Source organism: Xiphophorus hellerii, chromosome 9 (genome assembly GCF_003331165.1).
Source record: "Xiphophorus hellerii strain 12219 chromosome 9, Xiphophorus_hellerii-4.1, whole genome shotgun sequence".
NCBI lineage: Eukaryota > Metazoa > Chordata > Actinopteri > Cyprinodontiformes > Poeciliidae > Xiphophorus > Xiphophorus hellerii.
This window is the reverse complement of record NC_045680.1, coordinates 11,492,652-11,515,832: the sequence shown is the minus strand read 5'-3', so window position 1 is coordinate 11,515,832 and position 23,181 is coordinate 11,492,652. Positions and strand designations below refer to the sequence as shown.

At 42.5% G+C, this 23,181-nt stretch overlaps 1 protein-coding gene across 1 annotated transcript; it reads left to right on the top strand.

Moving 5' to 3' along the window:
• Window positions 1–16,704: 16,704 nt before the first annotated feature.
• her6 (hairy-related 6) lies at window positions 16,705–18,411 on the top strand. The gene is made up of 4 exons (XM_032573228.1): window positions 16,705–17,019; window positions 17,127–17,222; window positions 17,333–17,420; window positions 17,555–18,411. Exons 1-4 carry the CDS (start codon window positions 16,912–16,914, stop codon window positions 18,094–18,096), a joined length of 834 nt encoding a protein of 277 aa, XP_032429119.1. The 5' UTR covers window positions 16,705–16,911; the 3' UTR covers window positions 18,097–18,411.
• Window positions 18,412–23,181: the final 4,770 nt, after the last annotated feature.

Genomic DNA, 23,181 nt, shown 5'->3' with positions numbered 1-23,181 from the left:
TGGGAGTGGGAGTTTTGGGCAGGGTGTACAGAGTGTCTACATTCAGCTCAGAAAGGGATAAGGCAAAGGTGCTGGAGCCTTTTACTTTGTTGCTTAAGTGAGGATTTTACCATAAGCTGTGGCCCCTCTGTCGAAGGTTGAACAGGGAATGGCTAGGTGGGCAAATGCCGAGTGGGGGCGGAGGCAGATTAACGGCCATCTCAGGGGAGTCTTCTGCTGATGTGTGGGAAACAAAAGCCAGTTCTAGTGCTACACATCAATGCAAACAAAAGTAATTGAATACTTTTGAAATGAATATACTTTCTCCTTGACCTTCTTTTTATTCTGCCAATAAACTATAGCGTGTTATATTGAGATTTTAAAAGATATGCCAACACAAAGTTGAAGGAAAATGATTCATTGTTTATAACAATATATTTTTATATAGAATTTTCCAAAAGCAAGCACTTTGTGAAACTTTACTGAAAGTCTTTCAGTTTTACTCTAAGTACAGGAGTAAAACTTTCTTTATGTAGCACCTTTCAAGATATGAAATCATGAAGTGCTTTACAAGGATCAATAGTGCATGACAAACAGAAATGTATCTAACGTCACTGTGTGCAGTGTTAATTTTCTGTTTAGCCAAATCTGAACTGAGTACCTGCTCTAACATGTTTTCCGTGACTTTTACATGTGATAAACTCCACTCAGGACGTCTCGGGGCTTTCCATCAACAATATCTTATTTCTGTCCACTCTAATGGTCAGATGTGCCTACAGATTCTCCCACCTGAGCTATGAATCTCTGCAGCTCCTTCAGAGTTACTGTGGGCTATTCTAAGCCGTTTCTGAGAGAAACGTTATCCTTGTCCAATCTGTCCGATTGGATAGATGGCCTTGTCTCGTTAGATTTGCAGCTGTACCGTATGCATTCCTTTGGATGATGCACTGAACAGCAGTCTATAAGCAGCTTAGACTATTGTCTCCATGATGCTCGTCATGCACCATTGTTCTCCTCCAAACCTCTGAGGGATCCACAGAATAGTTGCATTTATACTGTCAGGCATTTGTATGCACAGGAGTGACATGATATAATAATTAAATAATAATTAGAAATTTATGCCAACAAATTGTAAAAAAAAAAAAGTGTAAGATATAAAGCATTTGTTTAGAAGTTTAAATTACCGTCTTTGCTGCATCTTTGCTGTATTTTTTTTAGCGGTATGTTATAATTGCCTGAAAGTCTTCCCCACTGTTCGCTGACCTTTACCAGGCCACTAAATCACTAAATCCCATATCACTGGCTTTTTTAAAATTTTTATTTCCTACAATGTGTGATTTGCTCCACTGAGAACACCTGCAACGCCCTGTACTGGCCTTCAACAGGTGGGGGTGGGGCAAAGACGTCAAATATTCGGCAGTGACGTGGCAAACAACCTGTGTCCCTGCCCTGCACTTTGCCTTTCTGCTTTGAGACGACTGCTCTTATGTGGCTTACTGTGCCAAAGGCAAACTCTTTCAAGTTGCTCGGGATCTGTGCGCTACATGAGGATTGAATTCGAGATAACTGGGGCCAGAGCAGTTTGTCAGGCAAGCCGGTAAAGTGGTTCATTTGACAGATGTTATCTCAAATGGATCTGATAGGCTGGTGTTTAATCCTTCAGAAGCACCTTCCTTCAGGACATTGGCTTCCACAGAGACGCCCTTTTTATGAACTCTTGGCAGAACAAACAGAATCACTCTGAGTCAGAGTAACGATTGCTTTTGGGATCGAATGATGACATTGTTTCTTGCTAATTCAACAATCTTGCTGTACTGACTGATAATTATAATTTTTGAATGGCAAAATCTCTATGACTGCCTTTAGATTCAAGCAACCCATTGTTGCTTGAATGCGAGAAAAAAATATATAAACATAGACTTTCCCAAACACTAGTAAGACTTGTGTGCTTCAGTCAGATGAGACTAAAATTGAGTTCTATGACAAAACATCCAGGAATGTCTGGCATGAAAAAAAGGGAAAATATGTGGAAAAGAAGCTGCTGCATTGGGTGGAGGACCTGTCATGCTGTGGGTATTTTTTTCCAAACATCTTTGAAACTTTGTTAGAGTGAAAGGCAACATGAGCTATTTGACATACCACAATATTTCGAATCTAAGTCGGATAGTCTCTGCCAACAAAAAAGGAAATTAGTTGAATCAACAAAACACATGTCATTAGACATAAAATCAACCTTTTTTCATGACCATGTCAGTTTCCAGATGGAAAACCAGTGGGATAAATTGAATGATTTCATCCAAATCCGAATTAGTGGAGTCAATGTAATCTTATAACCTGAAAAAACAGGAAACGCAACAGAAGAAATCTGAAATGGTGCTTTTTCTTTTCACAAAGCACAAGTACAAGTCTGAATAGGTGAACTTCTACTTCCCCAGAAGTAAAAGTTTGTATTTTGCTCTTTTCACTACACTAACCAGAACATGTTGGTTTACTGACCCTCATCAGTTGTTTCAGTGCAGCATAGCAAGACGTGGATGTCCTGACATTAAAGTCAGAGGACAAGGCAGAAAGTTGGAGGCAGTAGAGAAGTAGCTGCACCCCCTACGATCCACGCCAACTGTGCCACAGGCAAAAGAAACTACACAACAAGAAATGGTAATGTCTTCTCACTTGGTAAAGAAAGCAAGGACAGGTAGCGCCTCGCTCCACCGAAACGTTTTAAAATTGTAAACAAGACCTTGGAATAAAATTACTGCTTTCTTTGTTGCTCTTATTTTTAATACCCTAGACACCCTGCAAGAGGGAGTGTTTTTCCTCTCTACCTCCAGAGAAAATCCTGTGGTCAGTGTCGTTTTTGATTAGCTTCCACTATCAAGTAAATATTTCGAGTGTCAATGCAAGTAGTGGCTTACAAACCATAAAAGTTAAAGATATCATTAAACTTGCAGGTGGTCAAATAATGAGTGCCCTCAAAGGTTATGGTACCTTAAAGGGCATTATTCAGGTTTATTAAGAGTTAGAAGGGATGGTGGGATGTTTGAGGGAGAACATATGGATTTTAAATTTGCTGTAACATTTTTGGTTATGCCTATTGTTTAGGCACTGTCTGTAAGACACTAAAAACTATGATGGCCAAGGGTTGAAAAAGTGTAATTACTGACCTAATTACTCATTACTTAAAATATCCTCCTTCACAGTGCCTTACTTTGGTAAAAGGTTGGATCATGAAGCAAAGAACTAGAATACTGTATGCAATGCATTAGGAGTTAGATGCTATCTGCTTCTCATGAATATGTTGGTGTATCTTAAACAAAGCCTCAAATAAGTTATTCCATTTATTGATCCTTTGGGTCATGTTACCCACGTAAGCTTTTCATTTAAGCAATGTAGAAAGAATTTATCAATAAATCTGAATATTTTTTTTTATGCATTTGTGAAGTAGTCAACACACTGTGGCTCTGTTTTGCATAACTTAATATTATGCACACTGGGAGTTATTTCCATTCTTGTTAGAATAAACAATTCTTTCTTGCAGTGCTGACATTTACCCCTTAGAGACCAACACCTGACTTAAGTTAAACTTAATTTTTTTTATTATTTATTGGATTAAATTACCTGCCCGGTACTCCAAAGCCCAATTAGTAAACTTCTTGATTTGGTAACTTTGAACCACATTAAGAGTCATTAACCACAAATGACAAAAACATGGAACAGTGGGGAACCTCCTCAGCAGTGGTCAGTCTACGGAAACAGCAAATTTCCTTACGAGCAAATATCTGACTCAACCCGGAGATCATTAAAGAACCCAGAACAACATCTGAAGCTCTGTAGGCCTCATCAACCTCAGTTAAGGTCAATGTTTGTGACCAACACTACGAAATTGGACAAAATGACAACTTTTACCCGCCCTGATGATCACCTAGACTTTTCAGAAAATATCCTGCTGTCTAAATAACAAGACAAAAGTAGAAACTTCTTAGAAAATATGTTCCCCATTCAAACTAAGACAGTATTTCAGAAAAACATTGGGGTGAAAAACATTAGGGCCAGCACAATTTCCCATAATGCAGCTCTCAACCACAAAATTCTGAAGGAGAACGTCTGTCCTTGAGTTCATGACTTCAAGCATAACTTTATTTAACAGAGCAATATTCCAAGGCACATCAACAAGTAGACTTCTGAAAATTTATTTCTGAATATAAATTTGATTGAGGTGCTGTGGATTGATTGATTTGTGCCTGCAAAATCACCTGCTTGACTTAAAAGATTATGAAAAAAAAAATAGGATAGTGATGTAAAAGACTCATTGGCAGATATTGTAAAACACATGGTGGTGAGTATTGCAGCCAAAACGTGGTATTATCAGTTAATAGGCATATTTGGATAACTTTTTTTCTCTTAATAAATGAAAAAAAATATGTTGAAAGCTACATTTAAAGTTTTTATGATGAGAAACAGTCCCAGTAAAAATAGGCCCAACCAAGAAAATAATTATATTTTCAAATCACAAGAGTAGAGCTAACAGGTACCTGACTCTTCACCTCTTGAACAAAAGGTCAGTCTGGACCTGAGCTGGGTGTGGTAGTGGGGAGACTTTGCAGTGTGTTAATGTGACTGGAGCAACACTTTTGGTGGAGAAGTAACGTGAAACCTGGAATGTGCTGCTGATGAGGTCATACCTGTGTGTGTTTGTGTGTGAAGCCTCAGAGAGGATTTGGTTCACAGCGTCTCGACGCCCCATCAGTAATGATGTCATGGGAAACTCTTCAGCCCACCTTGGCTGTTTGTAAACTCTTTCTGATTCCTTGCAGGAATCTGCCGGCCACATTAAAGGCCCAGGTCTGAACTCCTGAACAAAACCCCCCCATCGGGAGTCTACTGTAACATTACTGCGCTGAAGCAGGCAAGTGGAAATGTACTCCAGCTTGGACAAGATGTAAATCATTACTCTTTCCTTTGATGTTCTTTCCATCTCTTCCTCTCGCTCGCCCATCTCCCTCTTGTCTTCACTACTTATCATTTCCCTTGTCCATAAACTCTGTGAACAGATCCCTGCTGCTGTCCTGCTGGAGCACTGGGGCCCTCCCCTTTCAGTGCTGAAAAACAGATCAACTTGGAGGACCTGGGAACATGAAAGGAGCGAACTAACTACAGGGGATAAACGCATTCCTGTGCAACTCGACCTGCTACCACCGCTGCTGCTGCTGGCCGGTGGCAGGGCAGGGGACGCGCAGCGAGACGCATGGATGGCTCAAAGTAAGGTGGAGAAGGGGAGGGGTGGCTAGATTTCCCAGCTCTCTCAGATCTTGCATGCAGCAAGCGGCACTTGACCTTTCCAGCACTAAAGGAATATGACAGCCGTGAAGCCGACAGAGAGAAACGTGATGGGGGCATAAGGAGGGGAGATGTGAGCGAGAGACAAAAGCCACACAAAGTGCAGGCTGCCACCAAAACAGTTAGTTTGCAATCAACGTCAGTCATCCCCCCTGTCGGGACAGTTTGATTTTCACTTTTCAAATGAGGCGTTTATTTTTGGCCTGATAACAGGGCTGGCTAAATTGAAATTGGCAGCTCGACAATCTACAGATAATAGTCAGCTACGCAGGAGATCATGTGACAAGCCTTTTCTTTCATTTTGCCCGAGCCCCCGCCCTTTCTCTCCCGTCGAAGGCGAGGAAAAGGGATAATCTTAGCAACAATCAGAGGAGGCTGAGAAGCCAAAAAAAAAAGAGGAACTTAAACTGATGGGAAGAAGACGATGAGCGAAAAGGAGGGAGGGAAAAATTGCAGTTTGAGTAATTTGCTGATGATCAGGAGAGGGGGAGGGCGAGGAGGTGAGGTGGGGTGAGAGGTGTACAGGAGAGGTGAGGATAGAAAGAGAAAAGAAGGGAATTACTTTAATGTTTCTGGCAGCATACCAGCTGAGGTCTCAAGGTTATCCTGGCTTTCCAAACTCCCACGGGAAAGGTGGAGTGCTGAGGGCCGGGGGGAGGGACGGGGTTAGGGCTGGAGGTGAAACGGAGGAGGGAGAGAAACCTGCCCTTTTTCTACTGGAGGGAGGCTGTTGCTCAGAGGGGGAGAGTAATCCTCAGACCCGCTTGTATGATAAGGTTGGCCTTGGCCCAGGTAGGAGGAGGAGGTGAATAAATGGCTCTGGGGCTTCCCAGGGCATCTCTGCTGCACAGGAGCGAAACGAAGAAATTTCATAAAAGTTAACTGGAGTCATTACAAGCAAAACAAGGTGATGAAGTTATTTTCAGCTGATTTCCACTGTGAAAATATTTTTGGACTAATGCTTTATCTATAAATGCAGTGCCTTGCAAAAATGACTCATACTAATTGATAGTTTATATTTGATAATTTGTTACTTATAACCACAAACTTCTGTATGTTTTGTGACAGACAAATACAATGTGATGCAAAACTGGCAAATTAAAGGAGAACTGTTCTCAATAAAATTTTAGAAAAGTTTGGGATGCAGTTGTTGTAATTTTTAATCACTTTTCATTGCAGTTATAGCTGCAGCTCTCTTAGTTTTTGCCCCATTCTTCTTGGCAAAATAGCTCCACCTCTGTCAGATTAGAGGGAGAACATCAGTTTTCACGGCTTTCCAGAGATCACTTTTTGATCTGGACTTTGACTAGGGCATTCTAACACATAGATATGTTCTGATTAAAAACTTCTGTTGTAGTTCTGGCTCTATGTTTAGTGTTGCTGGAAGGTGAACCTTCACCCAGCAGGACTTTTTGCAACTTCTAGAAGCTTTCCTTCCAGGACTGACTTTCAAACTGTTAAGCGAAGTTTTTCTGGTTCTCTTTTTCAACAGTGTCTGACTTCCTGCCATTTCTGCAGGTCAGGTTTGTGAAGTCCACCACTAATTAACCCAACATTTCTTCATTCTCCTGTGAAGTAACAAAACCCATCTTCAACGTGTGATTGAATCAGTGTTTTAGAGTCACAAAGAGATGTTTGTTGATATTGGCTGTATTTGTTGACACCAAAGTTGGCTTATTAGAGATAATTGATTCACGGCTCCAAGCTGTCAGTTGTGTGTATGCTAGCTGGATCTTCAAAGGCTGGCCTTCCTACCGTCAGTCAACAAACAGTCTGCTCAGAAGTAGACTGGGAAGCCTCGTTAACCTGTAATTCAAATGTGCTGAGAGTAAACAAGGGGAACTCCTCTCTCACTCATTTAATGTGGATCTGATCATAATTGATGGGATAATGGAGAAGAACTGTGAAATGTTTGAATCACTAACAAAAAGGCCTAAGTGCCCCCCCGCCCCCTTAGCTGCAAGCTTTGAGACAAGTCAACATGATTTTGTATGAACACATTTAAATACATTAATCCTGACTAAACATTGATTCAGCTCCGAGCAGTAAATCTGGGAAAGCAATAGATGTGTTTGAAAGCATTTTAAGGAAAAACAGCACAAGTGAAATATGCTGGGTAACAGGAATGTAAAAATGTAGTGCCTTGTAAAAATATTCATACCTACTGACATTTCAAGTTTGTCACTTTACAACCACAAAATAGTATATTATTGAGATTTTATATCATAGCTGTATAAAAAGTAGCATAATTGTGGAAAGGAAGGAAATGATGCAGGATTTTCTAGAATTTTTACAGGTAAAAATTTTAAAACTGTGCAATACATTTGGATTCAACCACCTGTAATTTAATGCCAAACTTTCCAGGAAATGGGTGTTAACTTAAACTGAACATCCAGGTAATGAAAGAATTAATGAGAAAAGAGGAGAAGTGCCTGGCGGTGACTGTGGAGGATCTGAAAAGATCCACAGCTCTGGTAGGATAGGTTGTTGACAGTAAAACTATTAGTTCTGCAATCTTCAAATCTAATATTTATTGATCGATGGCAAGAAGAAAGCAGACACTGAAGGAAAGCCCTGTTAGCAGTTTGTCACACATCTGGTAGGAGACTCAAAAAACTTATGGAAGAAAACGCTTTGAGAACATCAGAGCAAAATTGAAATTCTTGGCCCACATGAAAAATAGCAGGAACAGGAAAGCTGATCCTTCTGCATCTACATACAGAATGATCAATAAAACTTTATAGAGGATTAGATGGGTGGTCAATGTCCTTCCAACAGGACATTGACCTTAAACATACTGTCAGAGAAACAGTTAGATGATTTAAATCTAAGTATATTAATGTGAAAAAATGGTCCAGTCAAAGTCCAGATCTACATCAAGGAATAATCTCTGATGAGACTTGAAATTTGTGGTGTTCTGAGCATGAATCATGTGCAAAGAAGAATCAATATGAATGCATGCTAGACTTTTATAGGTTTTTATTTGGAAAACATTTTGAAAACCAAATTTCAAACAACCTTCCACTTACCAAGCACAATTTTGTGTTGGTCTTTTACATAAAATCTTAATAGAATAGAACAATTTTCAACACACCATGTGCATGAAGTTATATTTCTGACCAGGATAAAAGAAATTGAAAATGCTATAAGAGCAACTCTGGGAACACCCCAAAATAAAATGAAGTGTAGACCTTATTTTAAGTGGGTGCAGTGTTTGTACCTGCTCCTATTGTGTTACTTCATTTATTCACTCACTCATGCAGTGTTGCATCAATTGGCCAGAAACGTTTTTTATACATAAACAAAGAAACTGAGATTGGGAACATCTAGCTGGAATCTATTCTAAAATCTTTAATCTCTCCTTTTGCTCAATTGTTCAAAAATACGTCCGCGGTCAGAGCATCCAGTAAACTGCGGTTCATTTGCATGAGTGGCCCTCACCCCCACTCTCGCATCACAAAGAAGCAACAGAAGATATATTCCCAGTTTGCTCCTGCCTCAGGCATGCTAACCAGAGACAGAGGCCAACTCACTGGTCCTCTCCCTAACCACTTCCTCTTCACTGCTGCCGGGTTTGACTCACCATGACCTCTAACCTTCGACGCTACACCTCCTCCCCCACACATGCAAATAGCGCCGGTCTGCTCCAGGAGGCATTAAAAAAAAAAAGAAAAAGACGGAAGGAAAGAAACGAGAACAAGCAGAAGGAGCGGTGTGGAAGGATGGAAGCTCAGGGAGCTGAGGCTTGTGAGGAGGAGAAGCAGGACCCCTAAAGGAAGCTTCTTGGTCTCTGAAGTGGAAGGAGGCCATGGCAGCTGTCTGGGGAACCTCTGCTCTGCAGCCCTACACTGAGGCCTCAAAACATCTTCCTGCTGAAGCCAGCCAAAACGGATCCCAGCTCCTGTGTCTGCGAGGCTTTCAGTGACCCATCCTGATCTCTCTCTGTGTGTTGTTGTTCGTGCATGCGCTGGCTCGTACGGGGGAAAACGAGCACCTTTACTGTACTTAATGTTTTCCTTGCTCCCAGGCTGCTTCGGGCTCTTCGGTTTGTGTGTCTGAGGGGAGGCAGGCGATGTGTGCGGCTGCATCTGGAGAGCCTCCAAAAAAAAAAAAACAACAACAACCCTCATCTCCTCCCGTCTCTCCTCTTTCTGTTCTCTCTGCTCGGAGGATCTGTCAGTTCTCCTCCTCTCTCTTTGTCCCTGCTTTGATCCTGCTCTCCAAGCCTTGGCTGGCCTCGCTAACAGCAGCTGAGCACAGGTCCTGCTTCACTCCCACTATAACAACACATATTCATTCCGCACTGGGATGAAGCGCCAGAGCGCACACACACACACACCCACACACCCCCACACACTTTCACTCGCTGCTTCACTTAGCCCTCGGTAGCACACTCCAGAATCACTAATAACAGACTCTGCTATCATCTTGTGTAAGTTGTGGACGCTAATCGCTTTCGCACGGCGCACTGTAAACTGTAACCAGACATTCACACCTCGAGCACCCTGGGTGATGGGTCACTCTGGCTGATTGTGGGTGATACTTCTCCTAAGAAAAGCTTCTCTTGGGCTTTCTGTTTAGATACAGTGTGTTGTTTTCAAAGTGTAAGGAGTCTGTAATTTGCAGATTTGATTACTGCTTCTGTAAGGCTGCAGCCATACAGAAGCTGGCAGATTATTTAAACATCATGACTTAAACATGATGGGAAACGGTGGTGCATTTGGCTTTCATGCAAACATAACCTTGGTAGACTTTAGGAGCTTCTGCATAATCCACTTCAACATTATGGATAGATACACATATCTATATACATATACTGTATATAGAAAGATAGATGAATATATAGATTTGTATATGTTTACATTTATGTCCCTTTCATTGCTCTTTCTGGAGAGCCTTTAAGCATCAACAAGTATAAAAGTTAGTAGAAATTGGTCAACGTACCTTCAGTATTGTGTCATTATGCAAGGTTGTATATTTAGTGTTTCAAATTTTGTCACAATCATGAACCTTTATTGGGATTTAATGTAATTATCAACACAAAGTAGTACACAATTTAAAAAATGTTACAAATATTTTGAGGTATGTGAGCTTTGTACATGTAGAGACTGAAGCTTTGATCCAAGCTATTCCATGCTCTACATCAGTCTCAGGTTTTTCTTCCAGGATTGTCCTGCATTTAGCTCTGTCCATCTTTTCATCAACTATGTCTGCCTTTCCTATCCTTACTAATGAAAAGCAACCCCATGGCACGACACTTTTAGAACCATGTTTCACTATGGAGATAGTAAGGTTTTCTCCACATGTATTCCAAATGCTTCACTTTTGGTCTCATCTCAGCAGAGAACCACCCTTCACATGTTTGCTGTAACCTCTACATAGATTGTTCCAACCTGAAAATGGTATTTCTTGTAGCTTTCTTTCATCACAAGAAGATGAGTGTCATAGAGTGTACAACTAATAGCCCTTTGCCACTAGCACCTAGAAGCACAGCTTGACTCAGCTCTATTCTACTCTATACAGTTTCCTTTTCCATTACAACTGAGGAACAGCTCCAGTGGGTGAGGTGGTCCTGGGCAGCCCCAGAGTCTGAAAAGTAGTATGACATGATTTGTGGCTTTTTGTCAGACTCAGTGGCTGCTGTGAGTTTTTTCAAATGGCGGTCGTAGTATTGTAAATAGTTGCTTTTGAAGACAAAAGTGACTGTTTGTGTCGCTTTTGGCTAGAGAGTGACGGCACCCCCTAGCTGATCAGTGGTCAGCAGTCTTCTGGCATTGCATTTTTAGCCCAACTGCAGGGTATTAGGTTTGAAAAAAAGGATGCTAACCCCATTATTGCTACAAAGCGGTGAGTTGTTGCTACTGGAAATGTGTCATAGTAGTTGTTCTGTTAAAAGATTCTCCCACTTGAGCTGTAGATCTCTGCGGCTCCTCCAGAGTCACCATGGGCCTCTTGGCTGCTTCTCAGATTCTTCCTAAACTTCCCAATCAATGTCAATGTTAATGTAAGTGGACTGCCATGTTTTGAAATGTTTATAGTTGTGCTTTGATTTCCATTTTCATGTGACAGATCAAACAGCTTTCTGAGATGCTCCTTGGACTCTGGACTAAACGTAGACAAACACAAAAACTTTGAAAAACCTTCACAGAAGAAAAAGAGGCTTTTCATCAGGATGACTTTTAAAGACTTCAAAAGCAAAGAAAAATAAATTAGTTGGCACAGTACCTTATGTCACCTGTCAATTAACTGACAGTTTGTTTAGCTTCTTCTCATGCGAAGTAATTAACCTAAAACTATTTTTATTCTTCTTAAATTTATTGTTTTTTTCTACTTTTACCAATGGAATTTCTTTCTGATTCATCACTTATTCACTTGATGGAAACCTGGTCTATAAAACTTGGGAAAATGAAGAGATGAGTACAAACCCTCCAATGCCTCAGAACTTAGAGCTTTTTATTTTTTGCATTTACAAACAAAACTGCAAAATCCAGTCTGCAGCCGACTGCACATTCACTGCTAACTTCTTCTAGGAAATGAAAGCAGGTCTTGTTGACTGTGTTAATCACATTGTAGGCTCTTGGATAAGTCAGGTCAAACACTGTTTCTGGCATCCCTCTTGGGACAGGATACTGTTTCCAACCAGTGCCATCCTTAGTTTGCATGCAGCAGCCACATTATCGCTACAGATTTCTAGCCACAATCTGCCATTTAGCTCTAATCCAGCCTTTCTCAGCCACATCTGGCAGCCAAAGCTTACACATTAAGGAGCTGTGTGGCAGTGAGACACTTTTTCACTCATATATACTCCGAAGGTCCTTGGCTGAGTACAATATTGCAGTATGTGGCGGTCCTTATACAAGAGAGACCAATAAAGATATGAGTCCTGGGAAAATGTGAGCAGAGGTATGAAAAGAGGAAGAGGGAGATAAATGGAGAGAGAGCTGATATAAAACAAGAGATAAGAGCAGTAATGATAAAAAAAGGATCAGGGTTGGAGGAAACCATTCAGATTAAGTTCCTCTTTGTTTTTCTGACTGCTTCTTGTCAGAGATGTGATGTTTTCTTTAAAAAAAGCCAATTTTCTCAAAGCAATACGCTCTCAAAGGTTTTCACAAAAGAGATTCACGGTTCGCTGTGATTCCGCCTGTTTCCCACAGATTGGTGCGCAGGTAACACTCCGGGGACCGACAGAGCGGCCAGGTGTGCCCGATAAGACTTTCAGCCTGCAAGGGGGGAAAAGTGGGAGGGCTTGACAGAGCCAGGGCTCCGTGACTCAGTTCACAGCCGGAGACCTCTTGCAACATGAGCGTGAGAAAGTCATTCAGGCGGAGAGTGTTTCAAAACCTACCCTGTCTGCCGAGCACCAAGACGTTTGTTTAGCAGCTCTGTCAGTGCCATTGTATGCAAGGGGAAAAGAATGAGTCAGGTGCCCAGCTCGCAACAATAGGAGATGTTGATGATGTGTTTGACAGAGGCAGCGCACAGTAGGTAGCTTACATGTGGAATTAAAGCTGGCTTACGGCCGCATGTACGCACCAGCATCACTTTGTCAATTACGCAGACAAGACGTGTGTGACTCTTCAGTAGTTCAATAGGAAATATCTCTTCTTACTATAACCACATTGTTAGATTTTAGAGGAAAACCTGGCAGGAGTGACTGTGGGAAGTTTTCGAATGAGGGCAACTTTACTGGGTATATTTAAATTTTGAGCATTATGGACTTTTCTAATATTATATGTTGTATAGGAGAGTGGTTGTGGGCATTCCTTGAAGAACCAACAAAATTACATTGGAAGAAAATTTAAAAAGCTGTTGCAAATCATGTTGTGAAATATAGTTTTGCTTTTTCAAAACTATATTCACTAAACTCTTAAAGGTCAAGCGATGTTTGTTTTTTTTTTGTTTTTTTTTATTTGGTCAATGTGGCATTCTGCCCAGGATGTCACGATAAAAACATCTGCAATTATGATTTCTACTTATTCACTTGTACATTCTCCTTGTGAGCACAGTACATGCACTGTATAAAAACATACAGCAAAGAACAATGGAAAATAAGCTTTCCTCATTATAGTCTGGTTTGGATTTGATCAATTCTAGGGCAAAATAGCAAGTATTCACATTTAAAAGTATGGATTATTTACTAGAGACTGTTAAAGATTCAATAAACTATTATTGTTTGATTTTAAAAAAAACCACACAATCTCTATCTACCCTACTGTTTTTCTTATTAATATTTCTGATTAGGTAAGTTATAAAAAGTTATTTTTTTGTGTGAATCAGTTTTACTGCTTGTGTGTTTTAGTTGCACGCACCACTCTCACCTCAAGGTCTGAGCTGAAAAACTTACGTATTTGGTCACTCAACAAGAAAATGTGACAAATAAAGTAGCTAAACTGTTTCAGAAGCGTCGCTCCTGCTCAGTCGACTGTCTAAATACCCGCGCAGCCCCCTCCTGGTTGCCCTTCAAATTCAGTATCTTGCGGCGAACCGCTGGCGACGCCCCGCAGATCCAGGCGGCAAGCCGGCGAGAGCAGCGCCTTCCCCCGTCGCCTGCGCGCCACGTGTCGCGGTCTGTGCACCAGCTGGAAGTGTGTGAGGCTGGGTTTAACCTGTGCGTGTCAGTCTGACTTCTTTCATGTTGATTTAATCACTTTTTTTTTTAAAATCTTTGTCGAACATCACGCACGGTGTTTTCAGCTTTATAAAAACTAAACAAAATGCAGTTAAGCAACGTTCCATTTCTCTTCTCATTTCTCTGTATTTTATTAACGACCGGGTAAGTTTAAGGCTCGGGAGTAACATCTTTATAGATAAGACTTTAGTGTAGGCAATGACAGACAGCGCAAGTTTAAAAGGGTTCTTGTTTGTGAAGTTGCACAACCTTAAGAATGCAGCAGAGCTGCTGCTCCTCTATAAACCCCAAAGGGCGATAGTTGGCATCGTGTTCCTCTCTTTATGTCCGTCTGCTCTTTCGCCTATCTAACTACAATAAAGATAAGGAAATGAAATTATGACCTGATATCTACAAAAGCCTTGAACGCCGTGGGACGGCCACAGGCGGAAAGGAGGAGGAGGAGGAGAAAGAGGAGGAGGCATCGGTGTGAGCTCTGCAGGCTCAGAAATATCTCTGCTCTGGCTCACATTCCGATAAGGAAGCCCGATCCAGCTCGCTCTGTGGGCGTGGTTTTCCCAGGCTTTTAAAACAGCAGCTGCTATTTACCTTCCCCTCTAATGTAAACCACCGCCGCCGCCACATACCCTCCCCTCACCGCGCATGCACCCTCCTCCGCCTCCTGCAGCCCGGCGGCCAAAACCTCCAACCAGCGCGCGCTCATAAAACATCCTGGCACGTGCTCCACATTCACAGCACCGGCGGATGATTAAGTGGCAGATTCTGCACCACAGACCTATAGAAGCTGCAGTGTAACGTGGAAACGAAGTGATGCGCGCGCTCAGGGTCACGCTCGTCTACGAAAGGGAGACTCGAGGCAGAGGTCAGCCTCTCATGTGTTCCTCTCATGAGGTTTTAAACTCGTCATGAGTTGTCATCCCAAGTTGTTCCCTTTACAAATGTAATTATTCCAGTTGGTTGGAAAGAACCCAAAACTCGGCCCTCTTGTGATTCTGTTGCAAAGGGCTGACCTGAGGTGGAAGTGGACATGCGGCTGTTCCTATAAGTGAATTTAGGTGAAGCACGAGCCTAACAGACCTTCCAAGTTTGAGTCGTAACTTAAAGGTTTTTTTTTCTGATGAGCTGAGAAGACATTTGATCAACTCTAGTTTTAAAATAATGTTTTGTGGTGTCAGATTGTAGTATTGTTATTGTGCAGAAATCTGGTGTATCAAGATTGCATAGAGGCGGCCATATTGGGCCCTTTGATAATTTTGAGTTAGCAGACCAAATCAAAAAAACATAATAGAATTTCCTGGCTTTTATGTATTGTAGTCATATACAGTATATGGGGACAAGAAGGTGGTCATTCTAACTCATCTTAGCCTGACAATTTTAAAAATGCACACAAGATAGTCAGGGTTACGACTACTCTTAAATATCTGAATCCTTTTATATGAAAACCACTAAACTGGCCAACGATTATTACTGAAACTGCTCAATATTTATTACCTGATGTATATGGGTCATTTTTGTGCTTTAAAGTTGACTTTAAAGCATTTGCCCGTCTCCAAATCCCTTTATGTATGATGACGGTATAATGAAACTCTGGTTGTTAGGGTGACATTCCAAAGAATACATGTTGACTCCTATGAACATTTTATGGAGGCACCCATGGGTTAATGGCTTTAACATGTGGCTATCAGTATGAATAAAACATAAAAAGGATTTTTGTAACTTTTCATATATATATTTTTTCCAATAACACAATATATTGTAGTCATCTGCACTTCTCTTCAACTAATGACAGTCAACAACAAACTGTCAAAAGCAGATGGAAATTAATGGAAATTTTCGATTAAATTATTTCAAGAATATATAGTTGAACATGTGGAAGAAAGTGGTTCTGTCAAATGGGACCAAGATTCAATTTAATGGCTAACACGAAAAGCATTAGATGTGGAGGAAAACTAACACACCCTGAACGTGTCATCCTAAAGAAGAGCATGGTGGTGGCAGCATCATGCAATAGGGAAGCTTTTCTTCAGCAGTCACAAGAAACCCAGTCAAGGTCAACAGTTTGGGGACTGGTGTAAGCTTGGATCATGTCTTCATGGCCTTATGCGCATAATCTTCTTTATGTCTGAATTTAAGAGAAGAAAAAACCATTTTGGGGGGTAAATTCTGTTCAGTTGATTTTGGTACATGGCTTACTTCATATCCTTCACTTACAGAAATTTTGCTAGCCATTTTTTAAACAAAACTGAAATTCTGTTATGGGTTTTGGATTTGGTGGTCCACATTGAGATTATTAGTGGCCCCCATCTGGTCACCCCTCATAAAACTTTCTGGAGGCACCCCAGAGATTTCCTCTGAACGGGGTTTCAAACGTTGTTACGTTTAATGAGAAACACGAAAATGTGCGAAGACAGAGTTGTTGCCGTTTCTCTTATTTTAATTCTTTGCTGCTAACTCGTGCCTGGCAGATAGGAGGTCCTTGCGCCTCTCTCAGTCAGCGGCTCCGCTGTTAATATGTAAACGCTACGATGATTGAAGACTGCAGACAGTTTCCCCGGCTGAGCCCTCAGCCCGGGCCGTGCGCCATTGGCCGCCAGCTCCAGCAGGGCCAAACAGCCAATGGGAGGGCGCCGACCACGAGCCGTCCTCCCTCGGGCCTCGTGTCCCTCGTCCTGATTGGTTGAAAGTTACTGTGGGAAAGAAAGTTTGGGAAGTTTCACACGAGCCGTTCGCGTGCAGTGAAAGATATAAATACAAGGCACACGCGGAGAGCCCGACAGAGAGAGAGAGAAACTGCGTCCGCTCCTGCTGCTGCTGCGCATCACTGACGGATTCTAACTCATCCCGGGATTTGCTTCCGACAGAGACGGACTTTAAAATACTAGCTGACAATATCAGCTGCATTTTTCTACACAAGTGGATGGAAGTTTGCTGTGATTTTGTTGGATTTTTCTAATAAGAAAGAAAAGATGCCTGCCGATATGATGGAAAAATCCTCATCCTCTCCGGTCGCTGCGACGCCGGCGAGCATGAACACAACTCCTGACAAGCCCAAGACAGCATCTGAACACAGAAAGGTTGGTATTTGTAAACAATCATATTATTGTTAACAATAATAATTATGGTGGAATTCTGAGCTCTGTGCGGGAAGTGGTGATTTCAATAGCTTTCTTTCACTTTTTAGTCATCAAAGCCGATCATGGAGAAGAGGAGACGAGCCAGAATAAACGAGAGCTTGGGTCAGCTAAAGACTCTCATTCTGGATGCGCTCAAAAAAGATGTAAGTACTCAGCCGTCCTCGTGGATATTAATAAACGTCCAAACAGTCTGTGTCAGCCATGGGAAAACTGTGCGCGTAACGCTAACCAGGTGCGCTTTGCGCCCCCGCAGAGCTCCAGACACTCCAAACTGGAGAAGGCAGACATCCTGGAGATGACAGTGAAGCACCTCCGGAACCTGCAGAGAGCTCAGATGACCGGTAAGTTCAACATCCCACTCTGATTTATTTCTTAACTTTGAACGCATCTATAAAAGTCACTCTTGTTTCAACATTTCCGAACTTTTCCTAATAATATCCTCGTGCTTTCCCCCCCCCTGTCTGTTTCTCTTTAGCTGCTCTGAACACCGACCCCTCCATATTGGGAAAATATCGTGCAGGATTCAGTGAATGCATGAATGAAGTCACCCGATTCCTTTCCACCTGCGAGGGCGTCAACACCGAAGTCAGGACGCGGCTCCTGGGCCACTTGGCCAGCTGCATGACGCAGATCAACGCCATGAACTACCCCAGCCAGCATCAGCACCAGCACCAGCTCCCCCCAGCCGCCGGGTCGACGCACCCCTCCTTCGCTCAGTCCATGGTTCAGATCCCCAATTCCTCCCCGCAGGTGCTCCCAATGAACCCCGCGTCCTGTAAAGGGGGCTCCCCGCCGGCCAGCTTACCGTCAGACGCGACCAAAGTGTACGGCGGCTTCCAGATCGTACCTGCCACAGACGGACAGTTCGCTTTCCTCATACCCAACGCGGCATTTGCGCCGAACGGCCCCGTTATCCCCGTGTACGCAAACAACATGAGCACGTCGGTGCCTGTTCCTGCCGCAGTGTCCCCCGGAGCCCCATCCGCCAACACAGACTCAGTGTGGCGACCCTGGTGAAAAAAGAAGCACCAGGAGGGGAAAAAAGACTAGCTATACACTTACTAGTTTTAAATCTTTGGTCAATAGAAAGTTGTTTCAAACCTGTTTTTATTTTTCTTGTAAAATGGAAAGAGTATGCACTATATTTGTACAGCTAACAAGGGAGTAAAGTTCATATTGAAATGAGATTTGTATCGTGGAAGTCCGTTCACTGCATTTTTTATATATATATTTGAGTTGTCTTTTTTACTGTGTGACGCCAAAGATATGTTCAATGCTCTTATGCTGTTCTTCGTTTTGGAAGACAAATAAATTTGTAAAGATACGGAAAAACTGGTCTAAGCGTTGCTTCTTGTAGAAGAAAGGTTTTTAACTTGTTGGGAGTTTGCTTAACTAAGTTTCTGTGGGTGAAAGCTCACTTCAGCTGCGCCAACAAGTTGAACTTTCTTTAGGTCTATTAGGTTTCTAATTAAGTAATTGTTTGCCGTATAAACGCATTTTTAAGAGCCAGAAGTTGGTTAAAATGTGTACATTTAGACATAATTATAGGAACAGCAGCTGTGTTGGAATTGTAACTACACGTTGTTTCAACCTTCAGACTTTGCATTTTATGAGAATGCACCAAATATTTGATATACTGTATATATATATATATATATATATATATATATATATATATATATATATATATATATATATATATATATATATATATATATATATATAAATAAAATTCTAATTTAAAGTGGGTTGTGAGTGGCGTTGCGGAAAAGTTATCAACCAACGAAGGTCCGATTAGAGATCAATAAGCTGAACAAGTTGTGGGGGATGGGCTGGGGTGGGAGTGAGGAGGGGTGCAAGATCATCTGTTTGTGGTGTTACGCGCAGGTTCTCCAGCTGTTGGGACTTTCTTGAAGAAGCTCTGGAGCTTAGCAGAGGTCACTCACGCCATCTAGCAGCAGAAAACGACACTGCAGTCTGATTGGCACAGTAGGATCGATAGAGTCAAGCACAATAAGTGGCTGCTGGTGTGATAAGTTAAAGAGACTTGGATGTTAGAGAGAGAGTGGGAGACTAACTGCTCACTGTTTTTATAAACTATGGATGGGAGATTTTAATTCAGTATGTTCAATATTAATATTCAAAAGTTGTTGAAAGCAACCGGTGAAATGCCTGGCAAAGTATTCTTGAAATATGTTGAGGTTACACAACCGCAAACCTCAGTGTATTTTCTGGATTTTTCTTTTTGACATGGATTTGATCAGAGTAGTGCTGATGACATTTTTACAAATGAGGTCAATACTTTCTACAACCACCTTTCCGTTCTGTTACAGGCACAAGTCTTTATTGCTATATGTCCCTTTGCAAAGCAGCATTTTCCTTCCATTGTGAAACGGAAGGAAAATGATACATAGTTTTAAAAACAAAATGAGTTAAAATATGAACAGACTGATATGGAAATTGCTCCAAAGATGCTTAATTGGATGTAGATCTGGACTGGGACTCAGACATTCAGACACATAATGTCCCTGTAGCTCTGGCTGTATTAGGTTTGTTTGTCCCGCTGGAAAATGAATGGTTTTTCATGACTACCTTACATTCACACCTCGTAGGTTTCCCTGCTAGTTGCTGCTGAATAAAGCATTCCTGCAGAATGAAGCTGTCACTACCATGTTTCACCAAGGAGATGGTGATGGTTTTCCATGTTGGCTACAAGACATTTGTTTTGTCTGCTGGATTTCACTTAGTCAGTTCCAAAAACTCTAACTTGTGTTTCTTTAATAGTGGCTTTCTTCTTGCCTCTCTAGCTGTCATAGAGGACAGCTTTATAGAATATCAATTTTAGTTTTTCTATCACTGGATTCTCCTATGTAAGCTGTGGATCGCTGTAGCTCCTAGATAGTTACTATGGACCTTCTGACTGTTTCTATGCTTAATCAGTAGGTTTTCAGCTTTATCATAGTATTGTCATATTCAGACGGTGGATTGATGAGTCTCCATGACATTTTCAAATCTCAGGATATTGTTTAAAGAACAAAAACTGCTTTTTTATTCTCCTCCTCCCTGAGCTTTCTGCGTGAGCTCCTTCATCGTTGTGATGCTGATTGTTCACTAATGTTCTCTAACAAACACCTCTTGCCTTCACAGAACATCTGTAAAAAAAAAAAAGAATAACTGTGTCATCTTTTACTTCCCACCACATTGCACAGTATCACGTTGTCATTGTCTATCACTTAAAATTCCAATAAATACAGTAAAGTTTGTGATAAAAAAATATATATATATATATATATATAAACCTCAAGAGATATAAATACATTTTTTCTAGGTACCATATTGGCAGTGTTTGAATGTTTTGGGTGTTTTGTGTTCGGCAAACAGCCAAAGATTTACTCTAACAATCTTAAAAAGATCAAGCGCCGATAAAGCATCATCATAATGGGGATCTCTGCAGCTTTCTCTTGAGCAGCAACATTAATCTCGTGGAGGGGAAGCACAGAGAGGAGCCTCGGGCTGCGTCTTTAATCAGGGCTCAGTTCCTCGATGCCAGGGGGCCTGACGGAGGAATGACACGATAAACACATCGTCACTGAGCATGTGGTAGCGCTCTGCTCTGCCCAGGTGTGTGTGCCCCCTCCAGCTATCCGAGTGTGGCCCTTCTTTGAAGGGGGTATGGTGGGGGGTAAGGAGGTGGGTGCAGGTGTTTGCAATTATCACTGTGCTAAGAGGCACAAAGTGTGGATAAGTGCCATCATTTTGAATTTCCATCACACCTTTTTACAGAGGAAGGGGGGCATGCACCCTGTGTGATTGAAGCCATGTGTGTGCTCATGTCCGTGTGTGCATGCTTTCTGTACAGGGTGTGGACGTGCCTGGCTAAAGGGCACGAGGGAGGTGAGGCACTGGGGGGTTAAATGGGATGAGTGGAGTTCAAGGAGAGGCCTGCATGCTGCGGAGGCTAACAGTCAGCATCCTGTGTTTTTAGGCCCTCACACACACGCCTGGATGAAGCGTTCCCACAGCATTCCAGCTGCGCTCGCGCTGGTGTCGAGCTTCCTGCTCCCGGCCCCTGGGGCCACAGCTGGACACGGGACGTCTGGGAGGCACGTGGTGTGACCTGGACAACACCCAGCTGCTGAGCCCTCCCACCCTGCCTCGCTGCCTTTCAACCAATTCCTCTCCCCTCCCCAACCCATCGACATCTTCAGTGGTCGCTCTCCCCCCTCCTGGAAGCAGCTTTACGAGCCTCTCCAATTACCCAGTGCAGTGGCCGAGCTGCTGGAGTGACCGCACACATGTCACAACACGACCAAGAGGTTAGCTGCCATGCGTGTCCATTAAGTTTTCCCACACTCCGCGTGCATTCAGGGAGCGAAAATAGGGGGAGAAAAAACCCTCTGCTTCCTCCTTGGCTCCGTAAGTGCTACCATATGGTCCACTCTGCTTCTCTCTCTCACACAGTCCTCCTTTCTGTCTCTACATCTCTCTCCCAGCCCATCACTGCGGCTGGCTTTGATTGCAGCCCAGACAAGCGAGAGCTTTATGATTTAAGCCCAGAGCTTGCTGTACCAAGCCCTGGACTCGCATTGAAGCCAAACTCTTCTCCCTCCCCTCTTTTTCCCAGTTCCCTTGCAGCCCCCGCCTTCTCCTGCAGTTGCAAGGGAAGGCTGTTTTCTGGCAGGAAATGAATAGCTCCCAGATGAGCGCAGGAACCTGAGAGGTCGTGAGAAAGAGGCGAACCCCCCTCCGCAGGCCCGGCTTGCTGCCAGCCGCCGGGGGAATGTGGGAGAGCGCCTCTCTGACACACGCATCAACCCCTCTGCCCTCCACCACACCGCCTGACTGACTGCCTGCCCGCCTGCCTCAGCGCTGGGCCCCGAGCCTGGAAATAGACTGACAGACGGGGCAACCGCCACTGAGGCAGGCGGCTCGGCTTCGTCAGCCAGCCAGGCAGGGAAAGGGAAAGCTGTGGGAGGGGAGGATGAAGTGTTGGACTTGTGTGGGCAGAAGTGGATCGAGTTGTGTGTTTGCACTGAGAATCCTGACCCAAGCACGCATAACACTGCATAGTTAGGTTTGCAGCTTTACTTTCCTTGGTTTCAACTCATTTATGTTCCATTTACACAGATTTTGTTTGCAGACAGAGCAAGTGTGCACATGTGCACACTTGCTCACAGACGCTCTTCTCTCTCCCAGATGCTCACTCTCATTCCAGTCAGGACAGGTGTTCTCTGTCAAAGGAAAATGGTTCTCTCTTTGGTTCTCTGTGTGCTGAACTAACATTTACCCCTCCTGAGGCTGACACTGTTATTGGATGTGGTCAGAAGTTTAATTACAGCTGTCCAGAAATATTCCAAGATCTTTTTTTAATCATTGCTCTGCATCCGCATGACTTGCTCTGATTAACTCAATATCAAGCGAAGACCAGCTCTTTTGTTTCCAAGTGTAACAGATGTAGAGGATCATGTCTGTCGGCCCAGACCAGGAGTGTGTAGTGGTGATAAGTAATTTTGATATACAGTGTAAAAATGAGTCTGCATGCATATTTACTGTAGGAAGCCAGAAATGGACTGGACACAGATGTATAATTCCTTATAAAAATTTTAAGAATTTGTATGTTTTCAACATTTTTGAAGTGTACAACAACTAACTTTAATGTAAACCTTTGCAACCTTTTGCTGCAACTCAACACAAAGTTCCACATATTTGTAAAGTGAAGTGAAAAAAGATTAAATATTTTCATTTTTTTTGCCCATTTTTCCTTTGCAATGTGGCTGAAGTTCAGTCAGACAGGACGAACTCAGTTAGACTGTGAATATTAATCTTCAAGTATAACCATAAATTCTCATTTGGATTTCGATCCAGACCTTCATAGTGTCACATCAACTCTGTTTATCTTCCTCATACCCGCTGAAGAAAATGATCCCTGCAGCCTCATGCTGCCACTGCCATATTTCAGCCTGTGGATGGTGTGTTCAGGGTGATCTAGAATGTTAGTTTTGTATGTTGGTCAAAAAGTTCAACTTAAGTCTCATCTAACCTGAGTGCATTCTTCCTCATGTTGACTCTGTCCCCTAAATGACTTAGGAAAACCTTTGAAAA